Here is a 19465-nt window from a genome sequence, read left to right on the forward strand (position 1 = left end):
AGATACAGTAAACTTTAACAGCAACCTACAGAAGAGAATGATTATTAAGATTACAACTGTGATATGTATACAAGAAATTTTCCACAAATGCTTGCAGGTACACAGGAAATTTCTGGAAGGCTTTTAAGAAACTATTAGTACTCCCATGGCAAGTATAGTTATGAATGAAGAGGACTTCTATTTTTCATTTGATATGATTTTTGAAATAGAGACTATGAAAAGGCACAAAAGTAGGCTGTCGAGATCCTGACGCCCATTCTTCATGGAATGTGCCGATGGTCATGAAGCAGTTAAGCAGCCATTCAGGAAGACAGAGTGCAGCCTAGGTACCGTGAAAAGTCAATCTCTTTGCCACAATGCAAACATACACTGTGTGCACTGGCTGACAATCCAGGCTTATGGCCTAAAAGCAAATACTTTGGGACTAAAACAGGCTGCAAGATTCCTTGTCCACATATTTTTATAGCAATAGGTAGAAAAGGCTGCTAAGTCTGTTTTTTGGTTAGTTTGTGTGTTTTTTAAAGGAGAACTTCAGGGAATTGGTAAGCACAGAGGTTTCTGTGGAGAAGGTGGGGCTACTCACCGTATAATACTTCAGTTTCTTGTTGTGCATGTGAATGATGTTGGTACAGACACCATTCAGAAAGTCCTGGGAATGGGAGACGAGAACCAGGATGCGCTTAAAACTGCAAAGCCAAAGAACCAGTCAGGGGGGTGCTCTCAACTGGAAGATAGTCCACAACAGGTAAGCTGAGAGTCAGGCCCAGAAAACCTTCATCCTTGTTCATCCTTACACTTGAGCACCTGTTAGATTTATTGGTCAATTCCCAGCTCTCAGCAAGCACTGAAGCCACTAGTGCACCATTTACTTATAAGGACGTTTTAATGCCTTTCAAAGTGTGGTGAGACAGTCTGAGATTCCCTCATCTTCTAATTTTCCTCCAGGTTCTAATTTTCAACAGAATGGAGTAGAGATGGTAGTACCAGTGATGGTAAAAACAAAAGTGTATGTGCACAGACCCACCATAAGTGTACTGGAACTATGGGTGAGAAGAACTGGAATCGGCACAGTCAAAATCATGACACTCTTCTTTTTGAAAGAAGGTATCAAGTCACTGCAGAGACCACTGAAAACCTTCGTCTAGAGCTGGCACAATACCCCAGGTTATTCAGCTCTTTAACCAGAGAGACCATTGCCATATCTGCTATTTTTCCCTTGTCACTACATCATGATCTTAGATAATGTCTATAAATACAGTTAAAGAAATTGACTTTAAGCATAGCTGGTGTGGCTCAGTGGTTGAGCGTCAACCTGTGACGTTCAAACCAGAAGGTCACACTCAAACCAGAAGGTCACGGTTTGATCCCCAGGGCAGGGTGTGCAGGAGCAGGCCCTCTCATCATTGATGTTTCTATCTCTCTCTCCCTCTCCCTTCCTCTCTGAAATCAATAAAAATATTTTTTTTTAAAAGAAATTGGCTTCCCTGACCGGTTTGGCTTAGTGGATAGAGCGCCGGCCTGCGGACTCAGGGGTCCCAGGTTCGATTCTGGCCAAGGGCATGTACCTTGGTTGTGGGCACATCCCCAGTAGGGGGTGTGTAGGAGGCAGCTGATGGATGTTTCTAACTCTATTCCTCTCTCATCCTCTCTGTGAAAAATCAATAAAATATATTTAAAAATAAATAAAAATAAATTGGCTTTAATATAAACAAAAATATCTATGCCGAACCAGTTTGGCTCAGCGGATAGAGCGTCGGCCTCACACTCAAACCAGAAGGTCACGGTTTGATCCCCAGGGCAGGGTGTGCAGGAGCAGGCCCTCTCATCATTGATGTTTCTATCTCTCTCTCCCTCTCCCTTCCTCTCTGAAATCAATAAAAATATTTTTTTTTAAAAGAAATTGGCTTCCCTGACCGGTTTGGCTTAGTGGATAGAGCGTCGGCCTGCGGACTCAGGGGACCCAGGGTCAATTCCGGTCAAGGGCATGTACCTTGGTTGCGGCCACATCCCCACTGGGGGGGGTGCAGGAGGCAGCTGATCGATCGATCTCTCTTATCGATGTTTCTGGCTCTCTGTCCCTTTCCCTTCTTCTCTGTAAAAAATCAATAAAATATATTTTTAAAAAATGATATCTATATGTGATGGCTAGAAATGTAGTTAAAGAAATCAGCTTTACTGTGAACTGAAAGGTCCCAGGTTCGATTCCAGTCAAGGGCACATGCCTGGGTTACAGGCTCAATCCCTAGTAGGGGTGTGCAGGAGGCAACCAATCAATGATTCTCTCTCATCATTGATGTTTCTAACTCTCTCTCCCTCTCCCTTACTCTCTGAAATTAATGAAAAAAAGAAATCAGCTTTAATGAAAACAAAAAACCACCCACACGTTTCAGACAAAAGAAAGACAATCAAACACAAAGGCCAGCCCTAAAGCTGCTTACCACTGTCACTGTGGCCTTCGTGGCCTCCCTCCATTCATTTGTTAACTAGTCTAATATCAGTGCGGTTTCTGGGTATCCATTTCCTCTGGACTGCTCAACTCCCTCCTCAGCACCTGCCCACTCCCAACCCCAGCCCTGTCCCCTTACGTCTTTAGTTCCTCTTCCAACCACACGCAAGCATCGAGGTCCAGATGGTTGGTGGGCTCGTCCAGGAGCAGCATGAAGGGCCGAATGAAGAGGGCTCTGAAGGACAGGAAAGGACAGAGCCACCTCAGTCTAACGGGTGCGACACAGAAAGGGACTGCCTTGCCTGCTACCACAATTTGGGTCAGGCCTGGCTTGAGTCCTGAAACCAATTCTAGGTTCTATACCTCAGAGGAAAAGGAGAACTAGGAGAGAAACCAGAGTTGAAGAGCAGAGGTTAAAGGGCAGAAACAGGGTTGAGAAGCAGAGGGATGATATGCTTTGGAGATGAGACTGTAAAAGTCCTTGAGTCTGTCAGTCTTTTACACTGATGATGGTGACCATCAGGAAGGAAAAAGGACAGAAGAAATCAATCATTGCAGCGAAAAGTATTCAGGTTAGAGCTATCTGGCAGGGTTGCTGGCCTCTAGCAAGGAGTCCAGAGAAAGCTCTTTTCTTAGATGGAATCTCAAGACAGGAGAAGCAAGGGGATAACTCTGGTTCCCACATCTGTGGAGCTTTTTAGAAATAAGAACAGGCTAGGGAGGAAGTATTTTTAAAAGCTCTCTAGGCAAACCCAAGGCAGCTAATCCTTCTCACACGTGGGATCCCCGCACTCGTGCTTGAAGGTGCACACAAGCAGCCTTGCTGAGGCAGCGTGTCAGGCTGACCAAGGCACCTGGCAGACAATGGTGACTAGGGAACCACCTATTTAATCGGGACTTTCTGGGGGGATTTCAGGTCCAAGTCACAAGAAGATGAGAAAACAGATCTTAACAGCTAGCATTCTAACATTCTCTCCTTATAGTAAAAACAATGAGAAAGACTGAAGCACAAAAAAGGGTGAGGGGGAGTCATTCGGAGAAAGGCAGACCTATTCCACCATTTACCGAAGATGCCTAAACACTATGCCAGAACCCAACAGTGACCACTCAGTCAGGAGCTCACTCCTTAACCCACACACATCAGCCCTCCACATCGTCGATGTCGGTGTCCTGTTTGGCAGTTACTGACCACTGACCCCTGTTCAAAACACTTCTACTAGAGCGAGCTTTCATCCCTGAGAGAGAAGGGGAACTACAGGGGGGAGGGAGAGGGACTCACCTGGCGAGGGCAACCCGCATCCTCCAGCCTCCACTGAAGTCTTTTAGTTTCTTGCGCTGCATGGCAGGTGTGAAACCCAGTCCGTGCAAGATCCGCGAGGCTCTCATCTCTGCCTTGTCAGCATCCAGCTCCTCCAGACGCTCGTAGAGCTCCATGAGCTTCTCACACTCCGCTGTGGGCAGTGAACAGCCTTCAGGCTCCCTGGGCCCTTCCCGGGAGGAAGCCTCGCACCTCCGCCCCCCAGGGCTGGAGCCCTACCATCCTCGTGAGCCAGCCGCTCAGCCTCCTTCTCCAGCATGGCCCGCTCTGTATCGACTTCCATCACACACTGCAGCGGTGTCTTGTCACTTGGGGGCATCTCCCGAGTCAGATGGTAGATGTCGATGTGCTCAGGGATGGGCACTTCACGTTTCCCAATGGCAGAGAGCAGCATGGACTTGCCTGAGAGAGGCAGGCAGAGAATGGGAAGGGGACACTCAGCAGTTTTGTGTCATTACTCCAACCAGTTCCTCCACTCCAGCCCAGCCACAACCTCACCATTTTTTAAAAAATACATTTTCATTGATTTCAGAGAGGAAGGGAGAGGGAGAGATAGATAGAAACATCAATGATGAGAATAACTGATCAGCTGCCTCCTACATGCCCCCTACTGAGGATCGAGCTGGTAACCCAGGCATATGTCCTTGACCAGAATCAAACCCAGGACCCTTCAGTCTGCAGGCCAACGCTCTATCCACTGAGTCAAGCCGGTTAGGGCACCATTTTTTTTTTTTAGTACTTTCCTTCCTTCCTTTCTTTTTTTAAAAATATGTCTTTATTTCCCAGCCAATGTGGCTCAGTGATTGAGCATTGACTCATGAACCGGAAGGTAGCAGTTCGATTCCATGTCAGGGCACATGCCTGGGTTCAGGCCTGATAGCCAGTGTGGAGAATGTAGGAGGCAGCCAATCAACAATTTTCTCACATCATTGATGTTTCTCTCTCTCTCTCTCCCTCTCTGAAATAAAAAGAGTTATTTAAAAAAAGTAATAATAATAAAACGTCTTTATTGATTTTAGAGAGAGAGGAAGAAAGAGGGAGGTACAGAAACATGAAAGAGAGAGAGAGAGAGAGAGAGAGAGAGAGAGAGAGAGAGAGACGGATCGGCTGCCTCCTGTACACCCCCTACTGGGTATAGGCCCGAAACCCATGCATGTGCCCTGACTAGAATCAAACCAGTGACCTCCAGCTCCAACACTGAGCCACACTGGCTGGACCCTTCCTTTCATTCATTCAAACCCTATTACCCCCTCCCCGTTCTCAGGACACCTTCCCTCCAATTCTTGCCTCACCCTCCTCTGTGAAATCTGTTCATCTACAGCAGCCTCACACTGCCAACCCACCCCTCCCGCCCACTTTTCCAGCACCTGTTGTAACTACTCATGTGGTACTTACCACACACTGCTCTGTATTGCTAGCTCCTTTCCCTGGGCATTTCTGCTCTCCCACCCATACTGTAAACTCCTTGCTTTGTACATAGCTGATGCTAGGTTAATACTCGCTGAGTGACAGATGAGCCAAGGAGAGATACCTCCCACCTCGCCTTCCAAGGGCCTCACCAATTCCATTTAAGCCAATGAGACCATAACGACGGCCCGAGTTTAATTCCAGTTTGGTGTCACTGAGCAGCTCTTGGCCATGAAAAGTGAGGGAGAGGTTGATAATGTGGACGTCAGTACTGTTGGGGTGAGAGGCAAGGACACCAGTGACAGCTCGAGCAGCAGCTTTCTTCATCTCAAAGTCCTCCAGCTCCTTGGACAGCAAATCCACTTCTGGGGACAGAGAAGAAAAACAGTTGGGAAGAGACACAGCTCTCAAACAAGGCATATGCTAGAGGAGTGATGGTGAACCTATGACGCGTGTCAGAGGTGACACACGAACTCATGTTTTTGGTTGATTTTTCTTTGTTAAATGGCATTTAAATATATAAAATAAATATCAAAAATATAAACCTTTGTTTTACTATGGTTGCGAAGATAAAAAAATTTCTATATGTGACACGGCACCAGCGTTAAGTTAGGGTTTTTCAAAATGCTGACATGCTGAGCTCAAAAGGTTCGCCCTCACTGTGTTAGAGTGCCTGGATCGCTCCGTTGGGAGAGCATCAGACTTTTAACCTGAGAGTCCAGGTTTCCAGTCCCTGTATGGACATTTGTGGCTTTTCCCTTTATTCAGGTTACTCAATATTACCATACAGAATTCTGAATGCTGAAAAAAGGCATGTGTGTTCTAAAGGACCTGGACTCCAGATCAAGTTGAGCAGATTCAGAGGTCTACAAACTTTAAACAGGGGATACTTTGTATATAGATCTGCCCTAATACCCTGCTTTTTTGGATACTTTTTACTTCATAACTTACCATTTTTTTAAATCCTCACCCAAGAGTATGTTTTTATTGATTAGAGAGATGAAGGGAAAGAAACATCCACTGAGAAAGAAATAACAATGTGTTGCCTTCCGTACATTCCCCAGAGATCAAACCTGCAACCTAGGCATGTGCCCTGAATGGGAATCAAACCTTTTGGTGCACAGAATGACGCATCAAATCAACTGAGCCACCTGGCCAGGGTTTATAACTTATCCCTTTAACCTCCCGTTTCTAGATTATATAAATACATGGTGGGAATGACTGTAACGGCAAATTGTCCTCTGTATGTATTAAGTGACTAGTTCTAATGCTCCCAGAAAGCAGATACTATAGAGGTGTAACTCTCTTATTTCACAAGCTAAGAAGCTCCTAGATCGAGGGGGGGGGGGGCATTTTTCTAACAAGGGCCATTTGGATATTTATAACATGATTCTCAGGACATACAAAATTATCAACTTAAAAATTAGCCTGCTGCCCTAGCTTGTGGATAGAGCGTTGGCCTGCAGACTGAAGGGTCTCAGGCTTGATTTCAGTCAAGGGCATGTACCTCGGTGACAGGCTCAATCCCCGGGCCGGTTGGGGGGTGGAGAGTGTGGGAAGCAACCAATGGATGTGTCGCTCACATTGATGTTTCTCTCTCTGTCTCTCTCCTTCCCTTCTAATCTCCCTAAAAATCAATGAAAAATGTCCTCGGGTGAGGATTAACAAGAAAAAGAAGAAAAATAAAAAATTAGCCTACTATATTTAGTCAAACTTTTAACTAACTCATCCTTAATGCCTCTGCAGGGCCAGACCAAATGATTTCGCAGGCCTTACGGGGCCCAAGGGCCAGACATTCCCCACCCCTGTCCTAGAAGATGCTTCCAGGAAGCTTGCTGCCCAGAAGGAACCAGTGAGGAAATTTACAGAGGGAAACCACAGGCAAGGCCAAGGCTGGACAAGCCAGAAGTCCCCAAATCTGAAGGGTTTCAGAGGTAAAGTGATCCTGAGATAAGAGACTAGCTGTCCTGTCTCTGTGGTTTTTCATGCATGACTACATCTTTAGGTTGAGAACTATTACTTTTTTTTTTTTTACAATAGTAAATAAAATAAATTCATTTTGCATTTTAATGACAATGTCTTTCATTTACCTAGATTTGTAAAGTAATGCTATACACATTCTATCAGAACACTGTTACATACTTTAAAAATCTTTACTGTTGAAAGTATTACATATGCCTCCTTTTTCCCCCTATTCATCTCTTCTAATCTGCCTCCACACCCACCCCAGGCCTTCACAACTTATTGTCTGTGTCCATGGGGTATGCATATATGCATACAAGTTCTTTGGTTGATCTCTTTCCACCCACCTACCAACCCTCCCCCAAGAATGATTACTATTAATGGCTAATATAACTGGCTAATAGCTGAGTTTACTCTGTGCCTGGGACTGTGCTGTATCATCTAATTTAATACTAATAATCCTTATTAGTATTAGTAATAAACCTTATTTAATACTAATAATCCTTATTTCCCATCTAATTTAATTCTAATAATCCTTATGACACATACACCTATAAACCCCAGTTTATAAATGAAGAGGTTAGATAACATAGTCAAGGCCAAAAAGGCTAGTAAGTGACAGAGTCAGAATTTGAACTAGTGCTTGTCTGGTCCCAAAGCCCATGACCTCACCTGCTTCACTATACTACCTTTCTATATAGGAAAGTACCCACAAAGAGTTGTTGAAAGTGGACAGAAATGGGAGTGGAGGGAGTCTTAGTAAGCTTAGCCAAAAGAGAAAAGGTGATCTAGTTACCTTTTCAAGTAGGAATCAGAAACTACACACGAGGTTGCAGTACGAGAATTTTCTGACTTTTTAGTCTGTTACCCTTATCTGTGTTCCCTTAGTGATTTTAGAGTAGAACCCATGAAATGAGAAAAGTCATGCGCTTGTTCTCAGGACGAGTAGAGATGTAGTAGAGGGGGGAAGACAGCTCGGTGCCCTCCTTGGACAGGTAAGCTTGGGGAGAGCAATGCCAAGACAGAAAGTGTGGTGGTACATGGTCAGTCTCAGAGGTCACTCTCCAAATACCCCATCCTGTCAGATTACCTGTGCTGGCACCATTACCCACCTTGCTGCTAAACCTGCTCTATTTGCAAGTATCCAGCACTGAGGGCGGAGAATGCTCCACAAGACAGACAGCAGTCATTCTGTACCTACCTCAGCTCCTGAACACTATGATATATATGTAAGTGCTTGATAAGTACTTTTTGAATGGAGGACTAAGTTTTTAGTTTTGACTGCAAGGAGGAATTTTAAATCTTTTTTCAATATGATTGTGTTACCAAGCTTCCCACAGCCTTGTTTTGTGCCAATCCCTGTTCTAGATGCTGAGATGATTATGGAGTAGGGAGAAAGAAGTTCATGTCTAGATAAGTAGTTGATAAACTTTTTCTTAAAGGGCCAGATGGTAAACATTTTAGAGTTTACAGGACAAGTGGTAAAAATCAAGATCATTATTTAGTATCTATATTACCATTGAAATGTAACCCTCTAAAAAAATGTAAAAACCATTCTTAGCTTAGGAGAGAAGGTGGCTTAAAAAAAAAAAAAAAAGGCTGGCCAACTGCCTACTTTTATAAATAAAAGTTTTATTGGAACACAGCCACATTCATTATTTACATATTGTTATGGCTGCTTTCTACTACAGTGAGAGAATTGAACAGCTGCAAGATATAGTCCATATGTATAGCCCAAAAGCCACAAATATTTACTATCTGGATTTTTTTTTCTTGTTCAGTGACATTAGGAGAAACCCACCAATATCTTAATAGTCTTTTTTTTCTTTAATTCTTTATTGTTTAAATATTACATTACTATTTGGATCTTTACAGAAAAAGTTTGACAATCCCTAGTCTATCTCTTCATCTGCTCAGGCAGGGGAAGATCAAAATTAAGGGAAGGCTATATGCCATTTTCTTTTGATCTCTTCCAGTTTATAGCATCTATAACCTAAGTCATCTTCTAAGCTTCAAAAGAAAGAGACTTAAACAGACCTCATTGTCTAGACTACAATATCCCAGAAAACAGGCCCCAAAGACAAGTGAATAGCTTTGAAGAAATGGAAAAAGATTCTGTAACAAACTTCACCAGAGTGAGTACTGTCCCTCCACTCACTCTCCAGTGCTTATCTTAAAGTGTCTCACATTGTAAAGAAGGTGGAACTGTTGGTCAGAGGTCACTTTCTTTGCTATTTATCTTGATCTTTACATACCTTGCTATCTAAGGAAGACCACATGGTAATGGCAATTGGTAAAGGTTGGAGAATGGTCACTCACAGTATCAAATAATCCCAAACCCAGAGAGGAGAGAGGACTCATTAATTATGAAAGCAGAAATGACATGGCTCCTGGCAATAAGAAATGTTTTGAGAGAGTTTGTCACATTTCATAATAGTATCTCCCTGAGGAAGCAAGGTAAAATCCAAAGATCCTGTATTATTGAGATAGGGATGCTATATCTGGGTTCCCTGAGAAATTCTATTTTCATAGAAGAGGAAGGGTGAAGAAATTTGTAATGAGGACAGTGGACAATAGTCTCAAAGTAGGATTCAGTTTTCTACCTTTCCAATTCATCCAGAAAGTCCCCACAGAGCCAATGATACAGCTTACCATGCATGGTTCCTGAGCGTCTAGAGGGGACCCCAACTCTCTACTTTAGAGATCACAACTCAGCCTGTTCACTCCCACCATTCTTAACTTCTCATCCCTCCTCCCGCCAAGAATAAAACTTCCCCATGGCCTGACTTCAACGCACCAGTTTTTTCCTATAATTCTTATTTTGGAGACAATTCTTACCACTCAACTCTCTCCTCTCAATCATTTTTAACTCCTCCTTTTCTGAATTTCTATCTGACTGTCATAATTTGCATTAGTAATTCTCCTCTCCTCTTCACACATTTACTTAGCATCTCTATCTGCAAGGCTAGTCATACAAAATAGCATTATCCAAGACACAGTCCCCCTGCAAAAACCAAACAATTTAGGTGAAAAAAAAAACAGAAGAGAAAATATAAAAAGGTAATGGTATTAAGATAGCACAGGAGTGTAGTAAATGGAAATATTAAGGTCAGGTTTGATTGGGAAAGGCTTTGAGAAAAAATGTCAAATGTAACTAGCATAAAAATTGTGGTATTAGAATTCAGTGTGTAAAAGGACAGAAACATGGTGACTATTCAAGGAATAATAATAGTCTGTATTGAGAAGGCCTGTTTAGAGAGCCTTCAGGGGGGATGGGGGAGGGCTGGAAATAGACTCCCAAGAGCCTGGAATATTATTTTTCTTTCTTTTTTTTAACATTATTTTTCTTTTCTTTTTATATATTTTTATTGATTTCAGAGAGGAAGGGAGAGGGAGAGAGAGATAGAAACATCAATGATGAGAGAGAATCACTGATTGGCTGCTTTCTGCACACCCCACACTGGGGATCAAGCCTAAAACCCCAGGCATGCGCCCTGGACCGGAATGGCACCTGGGACCTTTCAGTCCGCAGGCTGACGCTCTATCCACTGAACCAAACCGGCTAGGGCTGGAATATTCTTTATCACACACTGCCATGTTCCCCCACCTAGACTGTCAGTTCTGCGAGGGCAGACTGTGTGTATAGCTGAGCAACTCAGTATGTAGAATAGTGTACAGCCCTGGAGAAGTGCAACATATTTTCCAAACTATAACAGAAATTATCTCTTTCCCAGGAAAAACCCATAAAGTAATTCATAAGTTTATGAATAGAAGTCATTACCCCAGAGAGGACCAGGGTGTGATTTGGCAAAGAGCCTGGCACACTGACCACCAGGTGTAGAAATGGGAACTGAGAAAGGGGCAGGGAGCTGACCTCCTCCTCACAGTCTAGCAGACAGAGCAACAAAGTAGCACAGCTCTCCCAGCTGCCTGCCCCTGGGTATGTGAGGAGCCTGTGTTTCCCTGAACAGTAACAGGATGCCACAAGCTCCAACACTACTGTTTTGGTTCATGCAAAGTTTCGAGGCACCTGATACAGTGTTCAGTGCCCCCAGCATCCGGATCCGGCCTCTGGCTGGGGCCCGCATCCATCAGGTCCTAGCAACCATCCCTGGCGCCCACCTCGCCCTCAACGCACCTGTGGTCTCCTGGCCATTGACCCCCTCGTTTCTCTCCTCTGCCACCTGTGGTTCTGCGGCAGCATCTCCGTTTTCTTCATGCCCCTTCCTGGGCCGCTGCCGCGCTTTGGCAGCTTCCTTCTTTTTCGCCGCCTTCTTTTTGGCCAGGTCGGAGGGCATGGTGAACCACAGGGGTCGGTACTGCTCTTCCAGGGAGCCTGAAGGAAGGGAAACACCCCTAAGTCCACCTTAGGGAGAATGCCCGGGCCCTGCTCCGTCCCTGCCGGGAATTTTCCTAGCGAACCTCGGGACCAGCTCCGCCCCTGCCCGGTAGCTCCCAACTTTGTCAGTTTCTCGAGCCGATGCTGATCCTCGGCCGCTCTTTTAACCTCAGCATCTCTTCCCTCGGGCTGTGTCCGCCAATCCCCACGGCCTGCCTCTCTCCGGAAACGCTCCTCCTTCCAGGGCGCCCGGTGGGCACCGGGTTCTGCCCCTCGGCAGAGGGCAGAGGTCCCGTCTCCGGTTTCCCCGCAACTTGGCGCTCCGCGCTCCAGCCGTCCGCCTCGCTTTGCCAGGCTGCCTCCTCCCGTCCGCCTCGGGCCTCCTCTCCGCTGTCCCCTTGCTTCCACACCACCCAGCCGGCTCCCCCCGGGACGCACTGTCCCCCCTACCCGGGTGAGTCCCCTCGGGGTCTCCTCACACGCCACCCCCGAACGGACCCCAACCCCCGCCCGTCAGCTTCTCCCCCTTTGCCTTTTCTTCTCCCTCGAAGATTCCTCCATCCATCCCGATCCCGTCCCTCCTCCCTCTTCTCATCCTCCTTCCCCTTCACTGGCCGGCGCCCTCCCCCCAGCGTCTCTTCCCCCAACTCACTGGGCCTTGCCGCTCGGCCTCTGTCGCAACGGAGCTGCTCCAGGGGCTCCTCCGCGTGCGGCCGGCTCACCAGCCAATCACGGGCCCGCGCGGCTCTCGGCGCGCCGCCGCTCAGACTTCTGGGAAGTGTGGTCCTCAAGTCGCAGCTGCCGAGGCAGAGAACACTCCTCGAGAACTACCGCATATCCCAGGGGCCTCACAGGCCCTGATGTCATTACGACGCGCGAGGCCGGGATAGTGGGCGGAGGGAGATTAGAGTCCTGGACCCCTCTGTTCGCAGAAGCGCTTTGGCTGCTGCAAACGGCAAGTCCTAGATTGCTCCTCGGATAAGCGGGCTGGATCTTCCGCGCTTTACCCCACCTCTCGAAAATCTGTTGAGTTGTGTGGCGATACCGAGTTTAGAGGGCCTCCGGGTTTAGGAAGGCGGGCGAGCGACTACACTTCCCAGACTGCATCAGGCAGGAATGGGGTCGAAACAATGGGCAAAGCAGAGGAGGGAAAAGGAGGAAGAAAGAGACGGTTGCGAACAGAAAGCTATCCTGCCTGAAATGAAGGCGTCCCCGTTTCTTGAAACCGAGATTTAAGAGGCTAATCCAGCGTTAACCAAACTTGTAGAATGTGCCGATCGTTGTTCCTGAACCTTGCCGCTTAGCCTACCCACTCCAGAATTGTTAGGTCTGCTCGAAACCATGCAGTTTGGTGGGAAGACTCTCTTTCCGAGGGCACCTTTATCATCAGCTAGTCCGTTACTTTTCCTGTGAGCCTCACAGATTTCTCATCGCCTACGCTGTAAATCCCAAATTTGTAGCTTCAAACGCAAAGCAGGCATTTTGTGATCCCTGTTAACCTCCCCAGGCCAGCAGGACCACACCATCAGTGACACGGCTGGAGGGAAGCAAACTCACTCCGCCACCCACATAAAACTAGTTTTCTTCCTCAAACTTGATTCTCCAATAGAATCTAACTGCTCGTATTTCAGATAATTCTATTTCACACATTCATGCCTTTGAAAGTAACTTTTTCTAGATTACCCTCCACCAATTAAGTGTCCAGTGTAAGTTAGGCTCAGAGCTAGATGCTGGAGTAGCAATGGTGACAGGGCATTCTCTCACCCTAGGCCAGTGGTCAGCAAACTCATTAGTCAACAGAGCCAAATATCAACAGTACGATTGAAATTTCTTTTGAGAGCCAAAATTTTTAAACTTATATAGGTAGTTTGGTTCTTCTTTGTAGCCATGTCAAACAGGGCACCTAAAAAAATGTTTTATTTTATAATAATAATAAAGCCACTGCTAAGTGAAATAAGCCAGTCAATGAAGGAAAGCATAACCAATGGACATAAGACACTGGGGGGTAGGGGCGGCCAGGGGATTAAGGGCAGGGGGAAAAAAGGACACATATGTAATACCCTTTGTAATACTTTTAGCAATAAAAAAAAAGAATACTAATGATAATAATGAAATTATCATAATATTTTTTTGTATTTTACCAACATACTTAAACTGAAATCCTTACCTGGTTCAAAAAATCATTGTACACTATTATACTATTATGTGGTTATAATTAGTTGTGAATAGATCCACAGCTTCACCAAATAAATATAATCCGGATCAGCTGTGGGCTTCCTTAAACATGCCCTTTTTACAGAAGAAATATATTTTAAGTTCTTAGGGGGTCTTTTTTTTTTGAGGGTTTTGCATCAGATTTGTTTTAAAATTATAATTAAAAGATACGCAAAGTCCACCAAATAATTCAAAATCAAATAAAAGTGAAAAAACGTTGTTGCCGTTTTTCTCTCTTGGCTCTGAAAAAATGCAAGGGATCAGGAGCAGCGGGAGACCACCAGCAAGAAACAGCTGCTGTCTTATGAAACAGCAAGCAAGAGTGCTCCCAGAAGGACAAGAAAAGCACCAGATAGAGGACTAGGACATGAAAGGGTGTGTGTCTGGAAGGCAAAAGTCAGGATGACTGTGGACTTCTGAAACTGGTCAATAAAATGGCACAGCACGGTAAAATAAAAAAATAAAAAAACCAATCCAGATATAACTTAAACCAAACACAGTATGTCCAAAGAAAATGTAATTCAAATTTAGAATATTCTTTTTTAATGTTATTTTTTAATGAATATCTATAAAATGTTTTTTTAAATATATTTTTATTGATTACAGCAGGATGACTGTGGACTTCTGAAACTGGTCAATAAAATGGCACAGCACGGTAAAATAAAAAAATAAAAAAACCAATCCAGATATAACTTAAACCAAACACAGTATGTCCAAAGAAAATGTAATTCAAATTTAGAATATTCTTTTTACTCTTTTTTAATGTTTTTTTTAATGAACATCTATAAAATGTTTTTTTAAATATATTTTTATTGATTACAGAGAGGAAGGGAGAGGGAGAAAAAAAATAATAAAGCCACCAACACAAAATAATTACAATCCACCAGCAAGAAACAGCTGCTGTCTTATGAAACAGCAAGCAAGAGTGCTCCCAGAAGGACAAGAAAAGCACCAGATAGAGGACTAGGACATGAAAGGGTGTGTGTCTGGAAGGCAAAAGTCAGGATGACTGTGGACTTCTGAAACTGGTCAATAAAATGGCACAGCACGGTAAAATAAAAAAATAAAAAAACCAATCCAGATATAACTTAAACCAAACACAGTATGTCCAAAGAAAATGTAATTCAAATTTAGAATATTCTTTTTTAATGTTATTTTTTAATGAATATCTATAAAATGTTTTTTTAAATATATTTTTATATTTTATTGATTTTTTTACAGAGAAGAAGGGAAAGGGATGGAGAGAAACATCAATGAGAGAGAAACATCGATCAGCTGCCTCCTGCACACCCCCTACTGGGGATGTGCCCGCAACCAAGGTACATGCCCTTGACCAGAATCGAACCTGGGACCCTTGAGTCTGCAGGCCGACGCTCTAGCCACTGAGCCAAACCGGTTAGGGCAAGAAGGAACTTTAAAAAGGTGAACAAACCATGGCATTTAGGTGGTAAGTGCCTTAAAAGAAGTGACTTGTGCCTGCTGCTGGAATTCCTGGGCGGGGACCTCACTTGTCATAGCATAACCAAGCGCATGAATTCTGGGAGCAAACTGCCTGCATTCAAACCCCAATACTACCATTTACAGTGTGTTACCTGGAAAAAATACATTCTCTCCTCTGTAAAGTGGGACTGATGATAGTACTTACTTCATATGGTTCTTAGAAGGATTAGAGTTTTGTTGGTTTGTTTTTGTGTTTTGGTTAATTCTCACCCGAGGATATTTTTTCCATTGATTTTTTTTGAAAATTAGATATTTACTATTTATTAGAGCATCAAAAATATGAAATATTTAGACATGAATCTGAGAAAAGGTTTAAAAGATCTAAACAGTGAAAATTATAAAACACTGCTAAATTAAGATCTAAATAAATGAATACATTTACAATGTTCATGAGTCAAAAGACTATATAGTTACAATGTCAGTTATTCCAAAATTGATCTACAGATTCAATACAATCTCAATAAAAATCTTAGGATATGTTTTGTAGAAATTGACAAATCGGTTCTAAAATTCACATGGAAATGCAAAGGACCTAGAATGGCCTAAACAATTTTGGCAAGAAACAAAGTAGGATGACTGACACTACATGGCTTCAATTAAGGCAGTGTGTTAATGGCATCAAAATAGACAAGTAGATCAATGCAACAAAACAGAATCTAGTGCTGGGCCCCACAGACATGGACAACTGATTTGAGGCAATGGTGCAAAGGCAACTCAGTAAAAAAGGAACCATGCTTTCAAAAAATGGTGCTACAGCCAAAACCGGTTTGGCTCAGTGGATAGAGCGTCGGCCTGCGGACTGAAGGGTCCCAGGTTCGATTCCGGTCAAGGGCATGTACCTGGGTTGCGGGCACATCCCCAGTGGGGAGTGTGCAGGAGGCAGCTGGTCGATGTTTCTCTCTCATCGATGTTTCTGACTCTCTGTCTCTCTCCTTTCCTCTCTGTAAAAATCAATAAAATATATTAAAAAAAAATGGTGCTACAATAGGTGACCCATTTAAAAAGGAAAGGAGGGAGGAACTTAGGTCCACACCTCATATCCTATACAAAATTTAATTCAGAACAGATGATGGATCTAAATGTAAAATTTTAAGTTATAAAAACAGGAAGGAAACATAGGAGAAAGCCTTTATATACTTGGGTAAGGCAAATATTTCTTAAATATGATACTAAACCCACAATCCATAAAAGAACTGAAAAATTGGACCTCATCAATATTGAAATCTTATGCTCTTCAAAAGCTACTGTTAAGAGAATTGAAAAGACAAACCACAAGCTGGGAGAAACTATTTGGAAATCACCTCTATGAAAGAGGACTTGTGTTGATAATATATAAAGACCTCTTACATATCAATAAAAAGAAAACCCAATTCAAACATAGGCAGAAAATATGAACACCATTGATATTTTTAGAGAGAGTGAGACAGGGAGAGAGAAACATCAAGGTGAGAAAGACATATCAATTGGTTGCCTCCCACACACGCCCAGGCTGATGTGGGGGGTCGAGCCTGCAAGCCAGGTATAGGCATGCCCTTGACGGAGACCCTTCAGTCGAGAGCCGATGTTCTAAGTACTGGCTAGGGCAGGGTTAGAGTTTAATTCTTGTAAACTGGCTAATAATTACTTAACCAAAGTTCTGACAGGCTTCCTTTTGCCTTTTCTGTACTAGTAGAATCCTTGCCTAAGTATACACTGAATATTTATTTAATACATTTGACAAATAGTAAGCATCTACTCTGGACAGAAGCATTGTTTTAGGTAAAGAATATAGACAATAGCTGAGCAAACCTTTCTTCTAAGCACCTGTCTAAAATATGCCCCCCGCTCCCAGCCTCATTAAAATGTCTGGTTACGGGCAGGCTACAGGTTAGAGAACTAACATTTATTATGCCCTTTCATCTATGCAATTCCATTTAATCTCCCACAACAAACCCCAAGGTGGGTATTATTACCATTTTACATATTGGAAACAAAGGTACAGAGCTGTTAATAACACATCACTGCTGGTAGGAGACAGTGGCAGGATTTAAGGCTGGAACTCCAGCTCTAAAATGGCTCAGGTTAGCAAGAGAAAGACTATATATAACCAGTTACTTCAAGAAGCCACCTACAGAGCCACCAATCATCTCCAGGATTCTCATGAATCAGCAGTTGCTTGGCAGTCTTCCTTCAGCACAGCATGAGTGGCTTAGAAAACTTGTTGGCCACTTAGAAATTCTGCCATTCTCACCCAGGGTTTACATATCTTTCAGGGAACAGATCTGGCAATGAGGGGAGAAGAAATGGGGAAATGAGAGAGAGAGAGAGAGAGAGAGAGAGTGGGAACCAAGGTTAAGAGAGAGAGAGAGAGGAGGGAAGGACTGGCTAAATATGAAAAAATCACAGAAGGTCAGTGCTGCAAGCAAGAACACTTGGTCTGAACTCATCATTTAAATATGAAGAAATGAGACCCAAGGAAGGAAACGTCTCATCCAGAATTACCTAGGAACTCAGTGAGAAGGGTGTGGAACTGTGCTGCTCAATGTGGTAGCCTCTAGCCACATGTGGCTATGGAGCACTTGAACTTGGACCTGAAATGTGACTAGTGTGAATTGAGATAAGCTGTATCAAATATGCCTTCAATTTCAAAGATTGCATATGGGGGGGGGGAGATGTAAAATATGTCAACTTTTTATATTGGTTATATGTTGAAATAATATTTTGGAACCCAGCCTGCGTGACTTAGTGGTTGAAAGTCGCCCTGATCTATGAACCAGGAGAACACAGTTTGATTCCCAGTCAGGGCACATGCCTGGGTTTCAGGCTTCATCCCCAGTAGAGGGGCGTGCAGGAGGCAGCCCATCAATGATTCTCTCCCATCATTGGTGGTTCTATCTCTTTCTCCCTCTCCCTTCCTCTCTGAAATCAGTAAAAACATATATATTAAAAAATGAAATATTTTGGGTGTATTTAGTACTATAATAAAACATATATAAGAAAAATTTAAATTACATATATGGCTCACATTTGTGGCTCAGATTATATTTCTATTGGACAATGCTTATCTGGAACCTATTATCATCCCATGTCCAGGTGACTGTCCCTATTCTCCTTTCTAGAGTTTCTTCTAACAAGTCATTTACCACCTTTTCTGTGCCAGCTGCTGACGGGAGCTCAAGTTGTGGTCTGAGGATAAGATCAAAACGCAGCAAAGGATAGCAGTCCTGGTGAGTTCTATCTTATATTCTTCCTAGAATGATGGTTCTTAAACTCTATTAGCTCTGGTGTTCCCATTTAATAGCAAACACTCTTTTAGAAAATATATTTCACTTACATGAATGTTCAATAGGGCAATTTTTTTTCTTAATATGTTTTCATTGATTTCAGAGAGAGGAAGGGGGAAGGAGAGAGGAACATCAATGATGAGAGAATCATTGATTGGCCGCCTCCTGCAGCCCTCAACTGGGGATGGAGTCTAAACCCCGGCATGTGCCCTGAGCGGGATAGGAACTGTGATTGCCGTTCATGGGTCAACGCTCAACCACTGAGCCACACGGGCTGGGCCATAGGACGTGTTCAAGGCCCGGGACAGGCCACTGTTACTTGTGTGATACTGTCTTACAATGTGCAAGGCATCTGTCGTTCTTGGCTCTTCCCCTCGAACATTTGGCAACAAAGTTGCTCCTGCACACCTCCCGCTTGCCCGCGAGGGATGTGCCGTCCTGGCCGGAGCCTCCATGGTTGTCAGAGGCCCCGCCGGCCCCGGGCTGTGTTCCCCCCTCTCCGGGCCCTCGCCGCCCGGCCTCCCCAGTTCTTCTCAGCCAGCCTCTCTCCTCTTTCTGGGCTCTGCTTTTTACCTGGAAATCTCACATTTCGTTTGGGTGACTCACTGAAACTCTGGATTCTCAGCCTTCCCAAATTCCCAGTCTAATTCGTCCTGTCGTGTTTTCCCACTGGACTCGCCGTGTCCGCCGTGGCACGTGTGACAGCTCGGGACGCCTGCCCGCGTGTGTTCTGCCGGTCAGTGTGAGTTTAGCGTCGACTCTCAGCTCCCGAGGGAGGGACCACGCCCACCCGCCCGGCCGGTCACTAGGTACCCACGACGATGGCCGGCAACTTCCAGGCCAACACCTGGCCGCCTGACGGAGCGGAGCGGCGGGTTCCGGGGCCACGGGGGGAATCCCGGGGCGGACACGTGATCACGGGGGGTACTTTCCAGGGCGGGTGGGAGTTGGGGTGGGAGGTTTGCGGCCCGCCAGGGCCACTCGGAGGAGCGGCTGTGGAGCGCACTCTCCCACGC

General features: G+C 44.4%; 1 protein-coding gene across 1 annotated transcript in view; it reads right to left on the bottom strand.

The window, feature by feature from the left end:
• ABCF2 (ATP binding cassette subfamily F member 2) overlaps positions 1-12224 on the bottom strand; it is an 18084-nt gene extending 5860 nt beyond the window's left edge. The window contains exons 1-7 of the mRNA XM_006767305.2: positions 12125-12224; positions 11272-11469; positions 5324-5536; positions 3984-4166; positions 3726-3897; positions 2586-2681; positions 584-686 (exon numbers count right to left, since the gene is read on the bottom strand). Coding sequence (XP_006767368.1) covers positions 584-686; positions 2586-2681; positions 3726-3897; positions 3984-4166; positions 5324-5536; positions 11272-11431 — 927 coding nt within the window. The 5' untranslated portion in view covers positions 11432-11469; positions 12125-12224. The remainder of the gene's footprint in view (positions 1-583; positions 687-2585; positions 2682-3725; positions 3898-3983; positions 4167-5323; positions 5537-11271; positions 11470-12124) is intronic.
• Between the last annotated feature and the right edge of the window lie 7241 nt (positions 12225-19465).

The sequence above is a fragment of the Myotis davidii genome, unplaced genomic scaffold (genome assembly GCF_000327345.1).
Source record: "Myotis davidii unplaced genomic scaffold, ASM32734v1 scaffold762, whole genome shotgun sequence".
Taxonomy (NCBI): Eukaryota; Metazoa; Chordata; class Mammalia; order Chiroptera; family Vespertilionidae; genus Myotis; species Myotis davidii.